The sequence below is a fragment of the Carassius carassius genome, chromosome 6, assembly GCF_963082965.1.
Source record: "Carassius carassius chromosome 6, fCarCar2.1, whole genome shotgun sequence".
Lineage (NCBI taxonomy): Eukaryota > Metazoa > Chordata > Actinopteri > Cypriniformes > Cyprinidae > Carassius > Carassius carassius.
Window position 1 is genome coordinate 29,316,312 of NC_081760.1, and position 23,139 is coordinate 29,339,450.

Here is a 23,139-nt window from a genome sequence, read left to right on the forward strand (position 1 = left end):
GCCTCTTCGGTCAGAGTTGTTTCTCATTGGTTCATAATAGCGTCACTTAACATTTACGTATCCTGCGTCATTATTTTAAATGTAAATTTTATGACGTATACTGTCGCACACATCGGTCACTGGTTAAACCGAGAGGCACGGTGCGTGTGGAAGCCCCGCCCTCCTGCAGCAAGAACGAGTGGGCGGGACTATCAGAGGAGGAATGAAGATGATTTGTCCAGTCCATCCGTCAGGATGATGTTTTGACAGCTCATTGGTTGCAGCTCTGCCCATCGATGCTGCGACTGAAGCGCTTTCGGTAATAATGTCGCCTAGTGACCTAGTATTAAATAAAGCGACGGTTATGTAGCGGTGGATTACAGCATCGGCTTGGACATTTTGAATACTACCCGTACATTCAGGAAGACTTGACAGCGTCGAAAATCTACAAAAAAAAAAGGAAATAATTCATCTCGCTGCGATTTTGTTTTTGTATAATTTTCCGGATCATGCTGGAACGCATAGCATAAAATCATCGTTTGCCTTGAGCAGCGCTGCAGTGCGATCTCTGCCTCTCTGTCCTGGAGGATTTCAGCAGCACATCGATCTAAAAAACCACACCGCATTGACTTATCACTGGGATATTCTCTTCTGTCGCGGTTTAGTGTAAAGGTTTGGTAGGACGGAAGTTATTGGTTCGCAGAGGACTGAATTACAGTTAAACTGGTGAGTAGCGTTAAGGTGTTGTCGGCATCATGCTGTTTCTGATAATACAGTAGCTTGGGGGGGGGGGGGTGTCGATCACAGTGTCTGCAGGGTCAGTCATTTAGAGGGAATCTGATCAGCAGTGTGTGCTCTTATTATGCTCAGTCAGATGAAGGCCACACTTGACAAGAAGATAAACAATTCACAGCTTATAAATTATTGCATCGTCATTTGACTTAGGCCATAGAATGAACCGAAACATTTAATCTCGGATATTTTTGTGTGAAATTTATAGTGGTGAATACTATCTTGAATGGTTTTATTCAAAAATCGCCATAATAACTGAAGCTGCAGTTACAGTAACAGGTGCGCAGTAGTTTCGCGTCTTAATAGAGTCAAATGAAAATATAATATCCTGGGTCTTTTAGGTAGATACAGAACTCGTGCAGGTGTTTATTGTCGTTACGTTTACGTTAGGATAATATATATATATATATATATATATATATATATACTTTGAAAAGTAAATATATATAATCCACATAAAAATGAAAAATCTTTCATCATTTATTTCTCATGTTGGTCCAAACCTGAAGATGTTAGAACAGAGAGACTTGGTCACCATTCGCTTTCATTGTTTCTTTTGTTCATACAGTCAAAGTGGACGATGACTGTGACTGACATTTGTGATTTTTTTTTTGACCAGAGAATATTTTATATGGTAACAGATGAGGTTGAGTAAATGATGACGGAATTAGATTTTGGGATGGTGTTCGTTAAAGATACATGCATTCTTCTCTTGCAGGGATGGACAATGCCCATACAAAGACGGTTGAGGAGGTCCTGGGACATTTCGGTGTCAATGAGACAACAGGACTCAGCTCTGAACAATTAAGAAAGAGCAGAGAAAGATGGGGTCCCAATGGTACTACATACTTTGCAAAAAAAAAAATTAATTTTGTTCAAAAACAATAAAAAATGTCATTATGAGATTATTAACTTTTTTTTTCTTCTTCCCATTTTTCTTTTATTTTGCTATAACCTGTGCCACAGAGTTACCTGCAGAAGAAGGTGAGCTGCTCCCTTGGGTTTGTGTAATTATTAGCAGATCTTTCATCATGTACTCTAAGCTAAAAGTCTCTCTGATCTTACCTTTGTGGCTTGGGAGATGCTGGTTGTGAAGATAATTAGTTATTATTGGATTCCCTTGAGGAGACTGTATAAGGTTTGCATTCTGTTTGTAGCTGAATAGATCTTGACTGAATGTTTCTTAAAGACTTATTTGTAAAGGTTTTAAATTTTTTTACATGTTTCAGGTTTTAGTGTTCTGAAAGCTCTTTTTCACTTGATGGAAAGTCATCTTTGTCAAACTTTGTGACCACTGTAGGTCTTTATAATCTTTGTTGTGTTTACAGGTAAGTCACTATGGGAACTTGTTCTGGAGCAGTTTGAGGATCTGCTAGTTCGGATTCTCCTCCTTGCTGCCTGTATTTCCTTTGTAAGTATAAATCAAAGACTGTTTTTACTCACAATGTTAAGCAAGAGTAGCGCTGGCACAGAACAATAGCACAAGCTATTCACATTCATAGATACCAAACACAAATGCATTAATTCTACAAAACTAGCAATCTTCATCCATCCACAAATACTACTGCCAAATGTATAGATAGATAGATTGATAAATTGGGGACAATTAATTATGTAAAAAATAATGTTAAAATTATTAACGTATTTAACGCACCTTGGCCCGGCCCAGAGCTGTACGTGATTTTACATTGCTTGCAACAGTTGTTGATGAACATGATGCAGGACGATGACTGACTGCATGATGTAGACCAGGGATAAGCAACATCTGTCCGCTGCCCTGCAAAGTGTAGCTCCAGCCCTAATCAAACACACCTGAACAAGCTAATCAATGTCTTCAATATTACTACGGCTGCAGGCAGGTGAGTTTTTTTTCAGGGTTGGAGCTAAACTCTGCAGGACACTGGCAATCTAGGACCGACGTTGCCTATCCCTGATGTAGCCTATTAGAATGCAGTGTTACATGCCCCTAAAATTCGAGATATTTATATTTTCTATTTATATCCTATGACAGGGGTCATCAACTGTATTTGTCAAAGGGCCAAAATTTTTCTCTGCAGACACTGTAAGGGCCAGATACTCGTAATATAAAATAAAATTTGAATTGTATCCTAATATGTTATTATTTGATATACTAATTCTAATTCCAAATTTATGTTATTTTTTTTACATATTACCTGTACTGCAGCGAGCCACCAGGGGGCGATAGCGATATTTTATGCTTCATATTTGTGAGGCTGTCAAGCTGTCCATCACTGTCACATGAAGGTCGTAGTTTGTGGAGAACACTAGAAGAAAGGCCTTCTTAATATATTTAAATGAAAAAATGGCACTCTCAAAGAGCCTTAAGCGAAAAGTTGATTCAGAGAACCGTAGTTTTAATGAATAATGGACTGATAAGTACGTATTCATAGTGCCTACTGTTAGAAATGCTGTACCTGTGTGCCTCATTTGCTTTTTTTCTCGTTAGATTTAAAAATAAATAAATATGGAACGGACCCGAATATTCATTCGGTGGGTTGGTATTCGATTTGAAAATTTGACATTTGAATATTATTATTTTTATTTTAAATTTTTTTGCACACCTGGGATCCCCCGCAAAACTGTTCTCATTCCCCCTTGAATAAGGCCGGCGACACACTGGCTGCGTGAGCGTCTCGGCTGCGTGGCGTGTCCGTTTTTATTTCGGCTCCCATTTAACAGGTTGGAGTTTGCACACTGAAACACGCGTCTCAGGCGCGCTCGAGCCACGCGGAAAATGCGTGCATGCTAGAAATAGAACCGACGCGTGTTCCAGCAACGGCAGTGTTCTCTGGCTAGAGCGCAGAACAGTGGAGTTTGTATGGACCAAAGTGCATGTCTGAGCTTCTGTTTTGTTGTTTTGACATTGTGGAAAATAGAATAATAGAAACAAAATGTATTAGCATTTTTACCCGTTATTATTAATCTAAATTAATATAGTTTTTAATTTAACTTAATTTCATTTTTTCTTTATTTAAATTTATTTTTTTCTTTAGTTTTTTCTTTAATTTGAATTTCGTTTTTTCTTTGATTTGAATTTCGTTTTTTCTTTAATTTAAATTTAGTTTTTTCTTAAATTTAAATTTCGTTTTTTCTTTAATTTAAATTTTGTTTTTTCTTTATTTAAATTTCCTTTTTCTTTATTTAAATTTCGTTTTAAATTTCGTTTTTTCTTTATTTAAATTTCGTTTTTTCTTTATTTAAATTTCCTTTTTCTTTATTTAAATCTACCCTTACTGTGGCAATTTGTTAGTCAGAAAAATATTAGACTACCTTAAAAGTATTCCTTAATTTAATAGACCTGTGTGTGTGCGTTTTATATCACTAGTGCAGTGTCCGTTCTTGGAGCATAATAAGCCCTGCCCGCGTGAGATGCGCCGCTTCCCGCTCGCGCTGTTCTGACTGTAGTTTACTAAAAGTTAATTAATTCTGAATGTGTCATGTCTCGCGTGTCCATATTGCACCAAATGCAACACTCCCTTGTGAAGTCGATTGGATGAACGGTTCTCGAAATAATAAAAATGCAAACGGACATACAGACACAGATTCCTGCCTTTATTAGAGAGAAAAATATGTTAATTGCTACCGAAGCTTCGAAGCTCAAAAAATGGTATTCGGACCAGCCCTAAACTTTTTCCTCTTACAAGGCTATTCCTTAATTCAGTATTATTCTGGGGGCCGGATGGAAATCTCTGGCGGGCCGGATTTGGCCCGTGGGCCGCCAGTTGACGTTGCATGTCCTATGATATAGTTAAGCATATCACCTGAGCAAGAGTTTGTTCTTTTCTCGAATATCTGCATGATTGCAAATATAATATTGATTTTAGTGAACAGTGCAATAAACAATAAGTTAAAGGTGCAGTAAGCGAATTTTACCAAACAATGTTGATTTAAAAAAAAACAAAAAAAAAAACACGCCCATACCCCAACAGAACCTCGCCCCTATTTTGCTAACTCCGCCCCACATGTACGTACATAACCATGGCAGCGATGAGAGAATCTGCTATGCCTGCCGGCTGTTTGCATATTCAAGAAAAGCCAACACATATTTGTTGTGTGAAACAAAATCAAAATGAATGTGACTCACCTATCAAGAAACAATCAAAGCAACCTCCGCATCGGATTCCAGGCCTTCCCGCTCCTTGAGTTCTCTCCACCGCTGAAAAGCATTTTTCACATATTGCTTAGTGCACCTTTAATATTGTGCTACATTTAAGACACAATATTGTCAGTATCTTCTGTTATTGCTCAATTTTGCTTACAAAACTGTTCCAAAATACGCCACAACACACTGCCTTGGAGCAAAACAGAGGTGTTTCATTAATGAATCAATTAATATTTTAAACAAACTGAGTGAGCTGATAATTCAGCGAGCCAATCATAAACATGGTCACTTGCTTTATTTCTGAATAAATCAGTCATTTGAATGAAGTGGTTGAATGAATCATTGAATGACTCACTTGACTTAAAAACAATGATATGGTCACACTGTAGCTAATTTAATACTTTATCTAATTAATCAGTTACTTGGGTGAAAAATTCATATAAACTTCAAAGTAACTCATTAATGCCCATTTCTTTTTAAGCATATCTTTTTTTTTTTTTTTTTTTTTTGAGTTCAATAAAGATATTTGTGTATAATCATTAGTTTAGCTTAATCTTTGCACACGCACACACAAATGGTTTGCAGGCACAAGTTTTGCATATACAAATGTTCAGACAAAAATTGTTTGCACTGAATTTAAGATAAAGTTTAGAACCAAGTCAAAGTTTCATTTAGAATCATTTTGATCTTTAAATGGAAATGTATGTGTCTATAACATTACAGTCCACTGTAGGCGAGTTGTGATGATACCCAGGTTGGCCACATGAAATGAACTAGAAATGAACTAGAATTTGAACCTGAACATAAAACATGACACTCACCAATAGCGCTTAGAGGAAACAAAGCTAAACAAGGGGGAATGGCAACATGAGGGATATATATTTATCACGGTTCGGTTCATGCAGTCAGACGATGAATACAGTCAGTAGCTATGTTTACATCACCCTATTTTAATGTGCATTTTGAAGTATCACATGAAATACGAGTGATGGAAACGTAAATATTCAAATAAAAATCCCTTAATTTGTATATATATAAATAATTAAATAATATATATATATATATATATATATATATATATATATTCCATTTAGTTTGTTGAAATATTAAAATAACTAGGCCTCTATTAAGAGGCATGAAATGAGAAATATTTTTGTGTAAATCATAAAGAAAAATTTCTTTAAGTGCCTACATCATTAAAATCCACTTGATCACAAAGTCCACAGAAGTCCTCCACATCATCCTCAATAGCACAATGGCCTTGGTTGATATTTTGGTTTATCATTCTGTAACGGGGGAACCATTGAAGCCGAGAGTAGTGAAACAAAATGTAATTTATTGATATCCAGAAGTGTCGAGGCATGACTTGATAATTCTTGTCTTGACAAAGAAACATGAAATGAACTAGAACTTGAACCTGAACATTAAACATGACACTCACCAACAGCACTTACAAGAAACAAATCTAAACAAGGGACAATGGCAACATGAGGGATATATATACAGTAGGTGCGTTCGGTTTCATGCAGCGCCGCGCAAACCGTTCACAATCTGACTTAAAGCAGTGCCGGTTAGAAATTTTCAGACTTGAGACTGCGCCGACGACACATGATTGTCACATGTGGCATCAAAGTACCGTGAGAGCGTTTCGAGAGCAGCCGGCTGACTCAGCCGCCGCAGTTTCTCCAGAGCGACTGCAGGAGCGCTGATGACGACACAGCTGTTCCACGATTGGCCAGATTCACCAAATGACAATGATCACATTTGTTTTGGGTTATTTGAACTTTTTCACTGATAAAACTGACTGATAAAAGCATATATAACCCCACTTTATTAGTATTTAAATAGTATATGATTGTTGAACTTTATTCTTGAAAAGATGGAGCTGTATTAAGCAGTATATAAAAAGTGTTTCTGTTGCTTATGGAAATGTTTCAGAAATATCTGTGTATTTGACAAATATTGCATTTAATTCACTTCATCTGTGATTAAGTATGCAAACACCGCGTGAGGGTCACTAACGGGAGCAGAAAGAGTCCAGCTTGGTGGTTCCGTTTTCAACTCTGCCCCCGACTGCAAGCAGCTACTCTCGCCGATCGCCATCTGTAGCAGTGCTTCAAGTCGAACGCACCTAATGAGAACACGACACATGACAGGGTCAGGGAAACATATGACAAGGAACCAAGACAAGAAAATACACAATAAAAGAAAAGAAAAACCTAAACAAGGAACAAAAACCAGTGTGACTGTCTTTGCAGCCTTTTTTTCTACTTTATTGTTACCATAGCTTTGACAAAATTTGCACTGCCCATGTTTTGCATTACATTACTCTCTCTTTCAGACTCTGGCCTGGTTCGAGGAAGGTGAAGGAACGATCACAGCTTTCGTAGAGCCATTTGTCATCCTCCTCATTCTTATTGCCAATGCCATTGTTGGAGTGTGGCAGGTACAGCCTGTTTAAATTATAAAATACATCTTAAATAAGTTAATATAAAATATTTCAAGCCTGTGGATTAGACATTAATGCAATGCTAGATTTTACTAGATGCTAGAATACTAGTTTTACTAGAAATTGCAGCTCACTGTGTGTATTTTTCTGTAGGAGCGAAATGCAGAAAATGCCATCGAAGCCCTAAAAGAATATGAGCCTGAAATGGGGAAGGTCTACAGACATGACAGGAAGAGTGTACAGAGGATCAGAGCCAGGGAGATTGTGCCTGGAGACATTGTGGAGGTGGCTGGTAAGAATGAGAACTAGATTTCTTCATCTATTTTTTTAATTTTCCAAAATAAAATGCATTTAATGAGAGCATTTCTGTCATTTATGTCCCAGTTTCCTTTCATAATTTTTGTTAAACTAATAAGTTTCTCAGAGGCTGGAGTAAGAGTTGATAGAAAATAATGGTGGATGTAGTAGTTTTTTTCTGTAAAGCAAAAAAGAGATATTCACTCTCAAAGGACATGTCTGGAGATAATTTTAGGACATTGCTGAATAGAGATGGCTATGATCTGATTGGTTGTAGAAGCCAACAAAAACCGCCTAGCATGGTCTGTCTCAGATGTATTAAGGATGTTTCTCAACAAAATAGCCAGCTGTTCCCACAGTTAAGCAAAGTATTTGTTAAATGCATGTTTGGAGAAGGTTTGATTCATTCCAAATACCATGCACATTGATTATCCAATGCAATGACTCCCGTGAGACTGCTGCCCAAAACATCAAAGCTCCCCACCATATTTAAAATTTGGCAAGAATATGTGGGTTTCTCCAAACTTTATGAAAAATTACTCATCAGTCCATTTAACTTTTTCATTGATTAGGGATTCAGCCTCTTTAACCAGGACTCTTTAACCCTCTGTATCCTTTGTGCATCAATAAAACACTTCCATTTTGAAAGCATTGCCAGAAATGCCAGTTTTATGAAGTTTATTTTAATTACTGTTTACATTTTTGAAATTGTGCTTGGGCTTCAGGCCAGTTATGCAGTTAATTGTTCTATCATTATTGTTGGTGAGCTGTGACTTGCAGCCACAGTTCCTTTTGCATCAGTGAAGTTTTTCAGTATGTTATTTTTAAGTTACTATTTCCCTGGATGCATTAAATTGTGCCGCATTCTGTATATCTGACGCACCTGAAACTAATTTGAGTATTCAAAATCGAATTTAAACTTAAAAAAAAAGATTGTTATAATATTTTAATCATTCATCCATCCATCTATCAATTTTTCTCCTATGAGGGTCACAGGGAGGATTTTAAACAGTCTAAAAGAAATGTAATTATGTCACTAATCAAATTAGCAACATTGACAATGTGAACTCTTTTTAGTTCAGTCATTTACTCAAATTATTATGCCGATAATGCATAATTTATTTGATTTGTGTGTGTGTGTGTGTGTGTGTGTGTGTGTGTGTGTGTGTCTGTGTCTGTATGTGTGTGTGTGTGTGTGTGTGTGTGTGTGTGTGTGTGTGTGTGTGTGTGTGTGTGTGTGTGTGTGTGTGTGTGTGTGTGTGTGGTTTTTAGTATGAGATTTGCCAGAAAGGGTTAAGACCCAGTCTCAGAATTTTCTTGGCCCGTCACTCAAAGTTCTATTCTTAGAATCCCAAAGTGAATTAATAAAAATAAGGTTGATGTCTTTTTTGCATCAATCTGTATCTTGACTGAAATTGGTTTCTAAACATAGACCGTAAAGTATGGGGTGCTAATCAGCAGTATTGTAGTTTAAACCTCAGAGTCCCACTGTAGCAAAATGACATTAGTTATTTAAAGCAATTAAATAATACTTTTTGTCTATATTCCCAACATTTAGTGATAGAAAAACATCCCAATATAAACCAAAAAAAAACCAAAAGCTCAGAAATGCTACAGTTCCTTTTGTATGTAATTAACACATCAGGGCACAGTACATAATTTACGTATTTGATGTCTTTACTGCGTAAGTTGTTCTTATCGTATAATGTGCCTGATAAAAAAAATGACACAAGTCCCTCTTTTTTTTTTTTTTAACACCTGCTTTTCTCCAGTTGGTGATAAAGTCCCAGCAGACATCCGGCTGACCTCCATACGCTCTACTACTTTGAGAGTGGACCAGTCCATCCTGACGGGGGAGTCTGTATCCATCATAAAACACACAGACCCAGTGCCTGACCCTCGTGCCGTCAACCAGGATAAGAAAAACATGCTCTTTTCTGTAAGATTTTCTGGAGTGATTATGTTAGTTATCTGTTTATCTGCAGCGCTATCTTTATGAATTTTGCGTTTTGTTTTTGTTGCCTGTGGTAATTAGGTATTGGATTAAACGTGGCCAGATGCGGATGTGTATTATTGTTTGTGTACTGTAGTGGATTATGTCCGGCAGTCGAGTCTGTGTGTTGAATAAAACATCACTCATATTGTTTGCTCCCACATGGATATAGACTGACTCAACACATCACACAGGCTTTGAGCTCTCAGATGGATAATGACCAGAGAGTACCAGCCTCAAAGACTCCACACACACAAACACACACACACACACACACACACACACACACACACACACACACACACACACACACACTAAAGCCTCCATTACTTCTGTCCCACTGAGAAAGTCTAATGGACATCTAGCCATGACAGGAACATAAACCATGACTTGGAGGATCCATTCAAAATGGATAATTTACTATTTGTCTCAGCTGACATTAATATGTGTGTTATAAAAGTACTTAAGTAATACCTATTATTTGAAGTACTATGAAGAACTATGATAGCTGTATTTTATTCATCAAAATTATTCAAATACAGCTTGTAATTATTTTATACAGGCATGTAATTATTTTAATTACATCATTTATTATTTAGAATGTAGATAATGTATTATGTAACAATTCTTGTCCAACTGGCCAGTAACCGTTTTATTAATTTATGTTATTCAAGTACTAATTTTGTACCCTGGATCATTTCTAAGCTTGTTAAAAGTACTGTAGGTGATTATTAATCCATACTGGAATTCAAATATGCTCATGGTAATTAAGCTATGGGACAGTTCTTCTCCCCTTCACCCATGTAAATGTGTGTTTATGTAGGGGACAAACATTGCAGCAGGGCGTGCGATAGGTGTTGTGGTGGCCACAGGTGTGTACACCGAAATCGGGAAGATCAGAGATGAGATGGCAGCCACCGATCCAGAGAGAACCCCTCTACAGCAGAAACTAGACCAGTTTGGAGAGCAGCTCTCTAAGGTAGGAAACTCCATTTTCTGTGCTCTCTCTTTTTTTATTTTTACCTTCACTCCATTTGTTGAGTAACTATGCTATGTCTGTTTTCTGTGCATGTTATGTAATTTTTTTGTTTATATTTCCCTATTACATTTGTCGCATTGTAAAGCAGTCAATGTGATTCTTCATTTCCAGTTTGACGAATGAACTGAAAGTGTGATTTAAAAAAACATTTTTTTCTTGATTAATTAGTGGAATGAATTGCCAAGCTACATGTGATTAAAAATCTAAATATTCATATTTATTTCTGAAATATGCAACATAATAAGGTCAACAATTTAGCAAATATTTATTCTTACATGCATCTTTTTAAAAACTAGTTGGCTTTTAAAATATACTGTGCAGCATTGAGAAATGATGTTCTTTTCAGCTCTCAGTCTACTAAACTATAAACCCAAATGCAAACCATTTCAACGAGTAAAAAATAACACGAAAATCTGTTGCATATTTCATATTCTGCTGTTTTGCATAATTTTGCTATTTCCTGGTATGCTTGAACTCAATGCACCTTGAGTTTTTTTTAGCGTACATTATTTGCACTGCGATGGTAATTTGCCATTTTTGTTCCTCATTATTGTACCTCATTATGTTTACTATTTCATTCCTTTTTGCCCATTTTTACTATTCATGGACTCACTGCACCTTTTTTATTTATACACATTGCCATTTAGACTATAACTGTCATCTGCCATTTATACGTCAGTATCACTGTTCCTGCACCCTCGCTTATTTTTATACTTTGTCATTTGCATTTAACTTACCTCTTGCCATCTATACCTCATAACATTTGCACTTGCACTATTATTTGAATAATATTTAACTGTATTTTATTGGCTGTGTACTTATACTTTGCCCAATGATATTGAATGTAATCTAATCTGATCTAGTATTCCACTCTAGTAAAAGCCTGCATGTTAAAAGAACCAAAAAATACATTTACCTTCAGAATGAAAATGTTTTCTAGCAGTATTTAATTGTCAGATCCTGTCATTTTCTACATAACAGTTTGCCTTCATTCTTTAGCAATTTGTCAGCATTATCGAGCTCCAGAAGTTGAGTAGGAAGTAGCTGTTTGAATGTGAGCCATTCACTCTCTCTCTTTCTCTGTCTGAAGGTGATCACCGTGATCTGTGTGGCGGTTTGGGGTATTAACATTGGTCACTTCAATGACCCAGTGCACGGAGGAAGCTGGCTGCGTGGAGCTGTGTACTATTTTAAGATCGCTGTGGCTCTGGCTGTAGCCGCCATCCCTGAGGGTGCGCAAATCTTAACCGATTTCTTTCCTTCTGCCATAGCCAAATTATCAAAATTTCCTTTTCTCAGGAACACTTGCAATCCAACTACTGTATATGGTGGGAAATGAACAGAATGTTTTTAGGATTTTGAAAAATGTAAAACATAAGGAAAAATGTAAAGTAATTACAAAGTGAAGATAAGGATTTTGCATTTTTTTGATGGTTATGGACCCCTTTCACACTCCTAGGTTCTTAGAATTGGAACTTGTGATAGTTTAGTATACTTCTGTAGTAGTGAATGGATACTGTAACAACAACATTTTATGACTTTACAAAAGAGGAAAACATTTTTGATTAAGTTTTAAATATATATTTTTTCAAATGTCTATATTATTTTTATTAATTTTTATGTTAGTTTTTAGTTACTTCAGTACATAAAGTCAAACTTAACTATAATAACCCAGGCATGGCATTAACAATTTCTCTGTGGAATAACTGTGGAAACACATCATATCTGTGAAAAGGGTCCATTAATCAAATCTGTGACATGATCATGTGAGCTCTCTCTAATAAAAGGTCAGATGCATTTTCTTTCATTTTGAAATCATTATTGCGAACACAAACATCAGGTTTTACTAGCAGCTTGAGTGCTACTTTAATCAAAGCCAAAAAAATTTGTATGTTCGTGTTTGCTGATAAAATATCTTGTATTGAAACATTAGAAAAAAGTGCACAATAGAAAGTGTTATAAAGCTTTTTGAAATGGCAATATATTTAAATTCACAGCATTTAAATCTGCAAGTGTTGATTTTCATAAAAAATTTAGAAAGGATTTAGAGAAATATTGTTAAATATCTCATTGTAAAATGGTACACTCCTCTTCCTTTTCTCTTAACTTACTCACTGATGTCTTTGTTCTTTCTCCCAGGTCTTCCTGCTGTCATCACCACATGCCTGGCGCTTGGCACACGCCGCATGGCGCGCAAAAATGCTATAGTCCGTTCTCTCCCATCTGTAGAGACACTTGGCTGTACCTCCGTCATCTGCTCTGACAAAACAGGCACTCTAACCACCAACCAGATGTCTGTCTGCAGGGTGAGAGAGACTTGTGTCCAGTGCAACAATTTTACTCTAATACTTAAGAAATGGTAGATTATGTAGAAGTAATAATAAAGAAGATCTAATACTGTATAATAATTCTAACATATGCATAGTGGGATTTTATTATTCTATGGTAGCTTAAAAATTAATAACATGGAATGATGCTCGAAAACCACAGGTCAAACTTACTAATCATGTATGTATGTGTGTGTGTGTTGTGAATGCATGGCTGTGCATGTGTGTTCGTCTGGGTGCAGTTGTTTATTGTGGACAGCGTCGCAAGTGAGAGGTGTTTACTGAACGAATTTACAGTAACTGGATCTACTTATGCCCCTGAAGGAGAAGTGTGAGTTTATTTCACATCTAACAACACAGACACACACACACACACTTCTCTTCTGAACTAACTTGTGGTTTGCGTATCTATGTGATGTCTTTCACAACACTTGCTCTCTTTTCCTAATCGATCCCTTTTTCTCACTTACCATTATTCTCTCTATTTTCAGTCCTCAATTCTCTATTTGCAGTCCTCCTTCTAATCCCTCCCATCCTTTTTTTGTCTCTTGTTTCAGGTATAAGGATGGTGTACCGATACGCTGCAGTCAGTATGAAGGGCTGGTGGAAATGGCCTCGATCTGTGCGCTGTGTAACGACTCTTCGCTGGATTACAGTGAGGTGCGTGTGCACATCTAAATACTCTCTCTGTTATCATGAAGCTGTAGAAACCGAATTTTCTTTTTATTTTCTCTCCAAAAATCCCAGAGTAAAGGTGTGTTTGAGAAAGTGGGAGAAGCAACTGAGACAGCTCTCTGTTGTCTGGTGGAGAAGATGAACGTGTTTGACACAGACCTGAGAGGCCTCTCACCTGCTGAAAGAGCCACTGCCTGCTGTTCAGTGAGTGCTCATATTATTACTGTATATGTTGGCCCGCATAGAATCAGCAGTATGATATGGTATATTACATGTAAAACTATTATAAACATACTTTTTCTAATTTTATATTGTTTATAGAATCTATATGATGATTATACATTTATTTTTATTAAATAAATATATGAATATTATGTGTTTTTCATTATATGTTATTTGTCAGCAACTCTGGCATTGAAAATATTCTCTTTATTCTGTATAGTTTATTTGTCAAGAGTAGATGAATACACAATTTTGTGTGATATATATATTTTTTAATGTTGGTAAAACATTATTCTCTCAGGTTATAAAGCAGTTAATGAGGAAAGAGCTGACTTTGGAGTTTTCTCGAGACAGGAAGTCCATGTCTGTTTTCTGCTCTCCAAATAAGCTCACTCGCTCTGCTTCAGGTGCCAAGATGTTTGTCAAGGTCTGGTTTTCTTCTTTCTTTGAAGGGTTCTCTTTTTCCATTCTTGTAATTTTGTTGGAGGATCACTGAATTATTTTTATTTTTTTTATATAACCATTCCACTATTTGTCACTCTTCCAGTCTGCTGTGTCACATGATCCTTCAGAAATCATTCTCATGCTGATGCTTGATCTGATTTTATCAATGTTGACAACAGTTCTGCTGCTTAATATTTTAGTGAAAATTTATTTTTCAGGATTATTTGATAAATAGAAAGTGTAAAAGAACAGCATTTGAAATAGAAATCTTCACATTAAAAATGTTTTTACAGTCACTTTTGATCTATTTTGAAAAAATGGCAATATTAAAGGTGCAATAGGAGATCTTGGAAAATGCTAACATTAGCCTGATAGCACTGAAAGCGAACATCCCACCCTCCCTGCAATCGCCATCCAAAGCCACGCCCCCTGAACGCATTTGTGCTCACAGACCAGATACCAGAGACAACATCAATACAATAGGCTACATCAGCGGTTTCCAATTCCAGTCCATGTTCTGAAGTGAAGTAAATCCCTGCTCTGGGAGTAGGGAGCAATGAACACGGTGTAGGGATCATATCGATTAGAACACAGTTCATTCATGTAGCTCGAGTTGGTCATCGGAATCGGGTGTGTTAAGTAAGCGAGACATGCAAAATATGTGCGTGAGCACTGGAATTGGGAACCTCTGGGCTACATCATGTGTCATTAACCAGCGAGAAAACTTTAAAAGTACTACAATACCAGGAAGGAAGACCGGGTTGTTGATGTTTTGTCTGCCATTCTAGTTCTGTCTCCACAGCGTGCGTGAATGCGCTGATGATGTATTCTGTCTGTACGAACAGGGTGCACAAAGGTATGCAGAATGTAGGAAAGCTATAACACTCAGACCGAGCTTAACCTAATGATTGCTCTCGGGATGTGAAGAGACTTTCAACCAGTATAACAAAAAAATGTTTCTGAAGACAATCACCTTTTGCACATTTAATTGGTTCTTGATTCGTGAAATGTATCATTGTCCAACCATCTACAATTCTACATGCATTTTATCTCTTGATATTCATTTATTTAATTCCCTTCTTAATATTAATTGGTTCTTGATTCTTAAACTTTATCCTCACCTTCCTCACAATTCTGCATGCATTTCATCTCTTAATCCCAACTCCACAGGGGGCGCCAGAGGGTGTGCTGGAGCGCTGCAGATGGATACGGGTCAGAGGTGGTACACGAGTGCCTCTGACCTCTGACCTAAAGGAGCAGCTCTTAAGCACAGTAAGAGAGTGGGGCTCAGGACGTGACACACTACGCTGCCTCTCCATGGCAACCAGGGATTCACCCCCTGACCCTCGAACCCTGAATTTAGAGAACTCTGCGGCCTTCACAGAATATGAGGTCAGCAAATTAGATGGGATAAATGATTTGAAATCAAGAGAATAAGTTTAAGACAAATTAATTTGAAATGAAATTGAAAGTACTGTAATACACTGTAACGTTCAAACTTTTTTTTTCTACTTCTCTCAGTCGGATTTGACATTCATTGGTTGTGTGGGAATGTTAGATCCACCCAGGAAAGAAGTTCTGAGTGCAGTGCGCATGTGCAGACAGGCTGGTATACGGGTCATTATGATCACAGGTGGGTTAAACTCACACATAGAGCTGATTTTATAGGGATAGTTCACCCATCATTTACTGACCCTTATGTTGTTCCAAACCTATATGAGTTTGGTTAATTCTGACCTTTTGGATCTTCTGTTCTGAGTTCTGATTACTAGGATTTCAATGTATTAACAATATCTGAACCTCTCAGGTTTCATAAAAAAATTTCTAGTTTTAAAGATTAACCAAAGTCTTATGGGTTTGGAATGGGATAAGTGTGTGAGTAAACGCTGACAGACTTTTCATTTTAAATCAAAAAGCGCAACTTAAGTGACAAATTTAAGTCTAAATCCTAGGCATAGTAAACACAAACTAATATGCCTGTCAATTTCAATCTAAGGTCTTCTTCCTGTGTTGGTTTGTGTAGGTGACAATAAGGCCACTGCCCTGTCTATCTGTCGTCGAGTGGGCATCATCACTGAGCATGAGGAAGAGGAAGCTGAAGGTGGGCCGTTTGGCAGTGGCCTCACAGGACGGGAGTTTGATGAGCTGCCTCCCCACCTGCAGCGCCAGGCCTGCCGCACCACCCGCTGTTTCGCCCGCGTCGAGCCAACGCACAAGAGCCGCATTGTAGAATATTTGCAAAGCCTCAGTGATATCACAGCGATGGTAAGTGTAACTAGACCCATGAGAGTGCAAAAGTGCAGAAAACTTGATCTAATGAAAACGAACACTTGCGGTCTCTGTCCAGACGGGCGATGGTGTGAATGATGCCCCTGCTTTGAAGAAAGCTGAGATTGGTATTGCTATGGGCTCAGGCACGGCTGTGGCTAAATCTGCTTCCGAGATGATTTTGGCAGACGATAACTTTTCAACCATCGTAGCTGCAGTGGAGGAGGGACGAGCCATTTACAACAACATGAAACAGTTCATCCGTTACCTCATTTCTTCTAACATTGGAGAGGTAGTCTGGTAAGTACAGACAGAAATCACTGTAAAGCCATGGTCACAATATACTTTGAGCATGCAACATTTCTGTGGACACTGCACCTGCTCTGGGTGTGTGTTCACGGTGTGTGTTTGTGTGTTCACTACTCACTGCTGTGTGTGCACTTGGATGGATTAAATTCAAAGCACAAATACCTAGTATGGGACACAGTACTTGGCTGCATGTCATGTCACTTTTACTTTCACTAACAGTTGAAATATGACATGACACTGTGTGGCATCTTTTCAAAAATCTAGAAGGAAATGAAATGCCTCCAAAATATGTGTGAAGGAAATTGTTCACTCTCACATGAAATTCCTGAAAAGGCCCTAAAAGTGATGGTGAATAATTGAAAGTTTCTTGGGGGATTTCAATACTTTTGCAAGAGAACACCAAAAACATTTTCTCATATTTTCTTCATATTTTTTACATCACCATGTCCCCAATTACATAGATTCCCAGTGAAATGACTGGATTTCACCTGCAAAAATGTTGCACATTTTAAGCATTGCATGTCTCTTTCTGTCTCTCAGTATTTTTCTCACTGCTGCTTTGGGAATGCCTGAGGCTCTGATCCCAGTCCAGTTGCTGTGGGTCAATCTAGTGACGGATGGTTTCCCAGCTACTGCTCTTGGATTCAATCCCCCAGACCTGGACATCATGTCCAGACCCCCACGCTCACCTAAAGAACCACTCATTTCGGGATGGCTCTTTTGCAGATACCTCATCATTGGCTGTGAGTCATTTACACATGCCACTCCTTGTTATTAATATTAAAACCTTTCATTACTGCATATAGAAAGAATAATGTCATTGATAAGGTAAGATCAGATTATATAATACACAAGTGTAGACATTGTTTTCAATTCACTTAATGATGCAAAAAAAAACAACAACAACTCTTCTTAGCCATAATATTTGGGTATCCACTAAAAAGCATGCTTTTTTTTTCTTAAATTTAAAATGTGGTATAAATTTGAAATAGATCCATTTTATCCACAGGTTTCTTAACAAACAGCTTTGTGTGAGGTGTGCTTAGTGATTAGATTTGTTCTGAGCTATCTGGTACATTCTTATCCAAGCATGATCAGCGATCTCACCGATATTTGTGTCATCTTTCATGGCTATTTTGTTCAAAACTAAATACCTACGAGCATTTAAAAAAAATTCAAATCAGCGAAAAGACCAATGAAAAGCTAAAAATGTTTGCACTCCAATTAAGTATTGAAATACAAACTGTCATAAAAATTTGTTTTAATTTTAATGTGTGATTTTTTTTCAAACAAACAATAAATGAGACATTGCGAACAGTTTAAGTAAGAACATAATGAATATGTAATATAATGCGTATCTTTCACACCACATTAAAGAGTGGCTATTTAGCGATCTTGGATTTCCAAAATCGATGCTGGTTCATTACAATAAAGATCGATTATAATCAGTATTATCAACCCAGCGCTAGTAAACACAAGAGAGCATTCAACAAGCTGAACTTTCATACACTTTCCTTCAGAGCACAGATTCAATTTAAAGAGCCAGTGAACTCGCTTTGAAAATGTTGATTTGATAAGTTGCATTTCTTTCTCTTTCTCTCTCTGTTTTGTAGGTTATGTAGGGGCAGCAACAGTTGGAGCTGCTGCCTGGTGGTTCATGGCAGCTCATGATGGACCAAAGCTAACTTTCTACCAGCTGGTAATAAAAACAAAGACAAAATCATTTACTGCAGTTTCAAAGAGTATAGTTTTGAGTCTTGTTTTGTCTTAAACCTTGATAAAACCTTGTCTTTTTGTTGTTGTTGTTAAATTATCATTTTTCTCTGTTGTTTCTTCTATAGTCTCACTATCTGCAGTGCAGTGAAGGTCATGCTGAGTTTGCAGGAGTGCAGTGCTCAGTCTTCGAGTCTCCATACCCCATGACTATGGCGCTGTCTGTGTTGGTCACTATAGAGATGTGCAATGCTCTCAACAGGTATGTGATTTTTGTTTTATCCTGTGAATGAAAGAAAGTCACTGCTGAATGTGAAAAAAATCAAAAAGTAGCTCTCTATCTGAATATATTTTAAAATGTAATTCATTCCTGTGATGCTAAGCTGCATTTTCAGCATCATTACTCCAGTCTTCAGTGTCACATGATTTTTCAGAAATCATTTTAATAGGCTGATTTACTGCTCAAGAAACATTTTGTATCATCAGCAATGCTGCAGTGCTGCTTTTTTTTTTTTTTCGAAACCGTGATACATTGTCTGAACAGTGAACTGCTCTTATTCTCTTCATGTATTTATGCTTCAGTTTGTCTGAAAATCAGTCTCTACTCAAAATGCCACCGTGGTCAAACCCCTGGCTGGTGGGAGCCATCTGTCTCTCCATGACCCTACACTTCATCATCTTATATGTGGACCCTCTTCCAGTAAGTATGCATCTGTGTGCCTGAGAATTAGGAGAGCTGATGCAGGACAATCTCAGACAGATGCTTGGGCATTATGAGGAATGTAAGAAAAGTGTGTGATTAATAGGGGTTGCACGACTACTGATTTCCACTAGTTGATGTTTTATTAAAAAAATACTCGAGTTACTCGACTACTAGTGGTTCATGCTACTGTAAATGAAAAGACATTACATAGTTTTTATCAATAAACGATAATTAATTCATAGCCTAATGCAACAATTACATATGTAAATTATCAAAACTTTATAATTATGACATTACATATTTAAATGTTCATGTAACAGACAGTATTTCTATCTGTACTTGTATATGTAATGATCACAAATTGTTTCGTTTCTGCATTCGGATACAACGTCGTACAATTACTTGATAAGATCTTTTTTTTCATAGTTATCACTGAACAAGTATGCTGTGTTAAACTAAAATAATTATTCATTTCTAAAATAAATCTTTATCATGCAAGCAGAGAGATGTCATGACAAACGTTTAGTGATCATTTGAACACGACTGAATCAATTCAATGCGCACATTTTCATTATGCAGAAAGCGAGTTATAACTATAAGGTGCACTTAAAAGCCTTTAATTTTCTCACAAAACGACAGTGCGTGTGCCGAGCAAACCAGCAAATGATAAAGATGCAAACATGTAGGCCAAATAGAAAATATATCTGTATCTAAGTTGATTATTAGCCTACTCTCGAGAGCGAGAACTGGTTTGGCTTTTGAGAGTCTGAGATGCATAACGCGGCTTATTATTAATAAGTGCTTATTCCATTCATTCTTATCATATAGTAGCCTAAAGTCTAGATCATTGCCTTTTAAATATTTACAAATAATATAATGTGTATGATGTATTATTAAAGGTGATATTACTCTTTTTACTGATTACTGAGAGACGCACAGCGAGGCAACAGCAATGCTGTGTTTGATTTGCCCTCTTTTCACTCATAAAGTTTACATTCATTCACTTCACACTCGTTACTTTTGAGGTCTCTGTATAATATTGCGCTGATCCCCTGGCTCAACGGTTCCCTATCAAACTCCGGACTGTGTCCGCTTAAGTCGAGTATTCAGGCAGAATTATTACTTGTCTGTTATTCGTTTTTGAAGCCATTATTCTTGCCATTCCGAATAAGGTATTCGGCTTCAGGCACACCCCTAATTATTACATTACATATTTTAATTTTACATGTAAAATAGGTAAGGTCATAGAAAGTAACAGCTACACGCAATATTGTAATCCTAAAATTCACGTCGTACTTGCAATCTCTTTGTATGCATGCTGGAGTAGTTGATTGTTTCCGACAGCGCCCACTAGTGGTTGAGGTAGTCAATCACTCGACTACTCGACTAGTCTATGCAAGCCCTAGTGTTTAATAGGCTAGACTTGTGCATGCCTGTCTGTCTTAAACCATACTCAAAGTGGTTGCCTAATAAATCTAGGAAATTATCTGCTATTAATTGCATCACTGATGATGAAAGGCTTCCCGAAAAAATGAAGGAAATGAGGTAATACAGGAAATCAAAACCCCCTCATAACTTATGTAGAATTTCTGACTTTATCAATATAATTGTGTGATGCTAAGGAAATTATGTAATCTTTAAGAATGAAAAATGTTGCCAATATTTATAGTGCTGGTGTTTTGCGATTTGCTTGTTTTTATTGAATTTCTAACTGCATTAGTGGCAGATGCCAGGCATCCTTTCTTCAATACTTAATTTTAGGTGATTTCTATAGAGTTATCTTAATGAGAAAAATGTCACTCGCAAGCGGATTTTCTTTCGTTATCACACAAAACTGGACATGCACATGTAAATAGACAGTGCTCTCTTATGAATCGGCTCTGCTCTCGCTCAGATATTGTTTGTGCATGCTCAAAATTTGTCCTTGCATCATTGAAGACCAGAAAAGTTTTATTAACTCAAGAACAGGCTTAATCCCACTAGATTAAAGGAAACTGATAATACTCAGCTCTCTCTAGTTATTTATTATTGTTTATTATTTAATACTTATTTAATTGTGTATATGCGTAAAAAAATTATATTTGAGTGCGTTTGTTGTTTTTCTATATAGTTCTACAATAAAAGAGGATAAACCAGGACTGGTTTAATTTCGTCACCTCCATTATCACTATTTCAATCTCTGCTATGTGAAGAACAGAGAATCGGGAATTAGTCAAAAAGTGACTGACACAAAGCTATTGTTTCACTTTAGTAGCTTTCAGTGGCACAGAAAAAAATGTGCTGGCTCATTTAACTGCTTTATGTTCTGTGGAAGAAAGTCATTCAGACGGTTTGGAATGATCTGCGTGTGAGTAAATGATGACAGCACTTTTGTTTTTAAGTGAATTATTCCAGTAAATCACAGCTATGTCTGTTACTGTTTTTCCTCTGTAGGTCATATTTCAGATCAGGCCATTGTCTTGGCGCCAGTGGGTCACTGTTCTCAAGCTGTCTCTGCCTGTTATTTTGATGGACGAAGCCCTGAAGTTCTTGGCCAGAAACTACATTGAGCCTGGCAGCGATCTGCTGCTGGAGGAGGATGGAAATGCAGCCAGAGGGGTGATTGGGAAGCTGCGACGGGTATTTAATGGTGTGTCCTGGTCATTTGTGCTCATCTCTGGCCCATTGCTGGTCTGGATCTTCAGCCTGGACTCAGATATTACCAATATCTTCTGGGATTAGAAAGGAGGAGTGTGTGAGTGTGTGTGAGTGTGTGTGAGTGTGTGTGAGTGTGTGTGTGTGTGTGTGTGTCTGGGTCAGAGAGAGAGAGGCAGACAGAAAAGTGGCTGACATACAAAAGCAGTTTACACATCCAGTGTAGAACGAATTTGGTGCTCAGTTGGAAAAAACAGAGCAGTATGAATGAAATGTAGAGCAGGACCAGGACAATCACAGATAAAGGAATGCTAGGGACAGATAAAGGAAGGGAAATTGAATTCAGTCTTATAAAAGGACAAGTTTTGTGCTCATGACCATCTTCTTCAGCTTAACTACGAGTCACTGGTTTTGCATTGTTTTTTTGTTTTTTTTCAAAGGCTATGTGTGTAATTTCTGTATTACTAGCGACACCAAATGCCTTATATTTGTTTAAGGACCAGATGAGACGTAACAACATTGGCTCAACCGTTGGCATGAATTTAGCAGGACTATCATTTTAACAGACCTATGAAAGATCGTGGGACTGCTTGGTACTGCTGTTGGCACAGAAATGACACACTTCCCTTTTAGGCAATGTCGCTGTAACACCCCAAAAGCATTGCAATTGTCTGTCACATATCCCTAATTTCATTCTTTTTTCACGTACATGTCTTCTTTGTACTTAAGACAAATTTTGTTGGGGCCTAAACATTTTAATGAAATGTTTAAGGATGTTGTTTTTTAGTCAAAGCGAGTTCAAAAAAGTAAATTCACCATGAAGAGGGTAAAAAAAAAATTATTTAAATCACCCCTGAAGTATAATAGCATAATACCAAGTTCCATTAGTTCCATTTGTTTGACGTTACTTCACTTAGTGCTTGGGATAAAACGCACATCTTTTTTTTTTTTTAGCAGCAACATTCAGTACTCTTGTTTTTTGAGGTTTTATATTAATTTTTTTGCTTCGTACCCAAAGCAATTGTTTTTTCTTTTTTAATCGAGTCACAATGTCTGTCATCTTTATTTTGTCATACCCGTTTTTTTAATTTCCTCAAATGCCCACAGTCCATGTCATGTGACAGTACAAAAAACAAAACATTTCAGCCTCTTACCTGGAATGCTTCCTTGTA

At 37.1% G+C, this 23,139-nt stretch overlaps 1 protein-coding gene across 1 annotated transcript; it reads left to right on the forward strand.

Moving 5' to 3' along the window:
• The first annotated feature begins 246 nt into the window (after positions 1-246).
• Positions 247-22,364, forward strand: LOC132142608 (sarcoplasmic/endoplasmic reticulum calcium ATPase 2-like). The gene is made up of 23 exons (XM_059552603.1): positions 247-705; positions 1,490-1,609; positions 1,738-1,755; positions 2,100-2,182; positions 7,236-7,340; positions 7,497-7,635; positions 9,413-9,579; positions 10,457-10,612; positions 11,763-11,904; positions 12,812-12,978; positions 13,242-13,330; positions 13,557-13,659; positions 13,747-13,878; positions 14,198-14,323; positions 15,511-15,732; positions 15,862-15,973; positions 16,364-16,605; positions 16,688-16,908; positions 17,458-17,660; positions 18,531-18,616; positions 18,759-18,892; positions 19,213-19,330; positions 21,767-22,364. Exons 2-23 carry the CDS (start codon positions 1,492-1,494, stop codon positions 22,052-22,054), a joined length of 3,171 nt encoding a protein of 1,056 aa, XP_059408586.1. The 5' UTR covers positions 247-705; positions 1,490-1,491; the 3' UTR covers positions 22,055-22,364.
• The last annotated feature ends 775 nt before the right edge of the window (positions 22,365-23,139 follow it).

Bases quoted from the DNA above. Each gene is read 5' to 3' on its own strand.
- LOC132142608 (XM_059552603.1), top strand. From the start codon at position 1,492: ATGGACAATGCCCATACAAAGACGGTTGAGGAGGTCCTGGGACATTTC. The intron at 2,183-7,235 runs GTAAGTATAAAT...TCTCTCTTTCAG, and splicing joins TTGCTGCCTGTATTTCCTTT to ACTCTGGCCTGGTTCGAGGA. The intron at 13,879-14,197 runs GTGAGTGCTCAT...TTATTCTCTCAG, and splicing joins GAGCCACTGCCTGCTGTTCA to GTTATAAAGCAGTTAATGAG.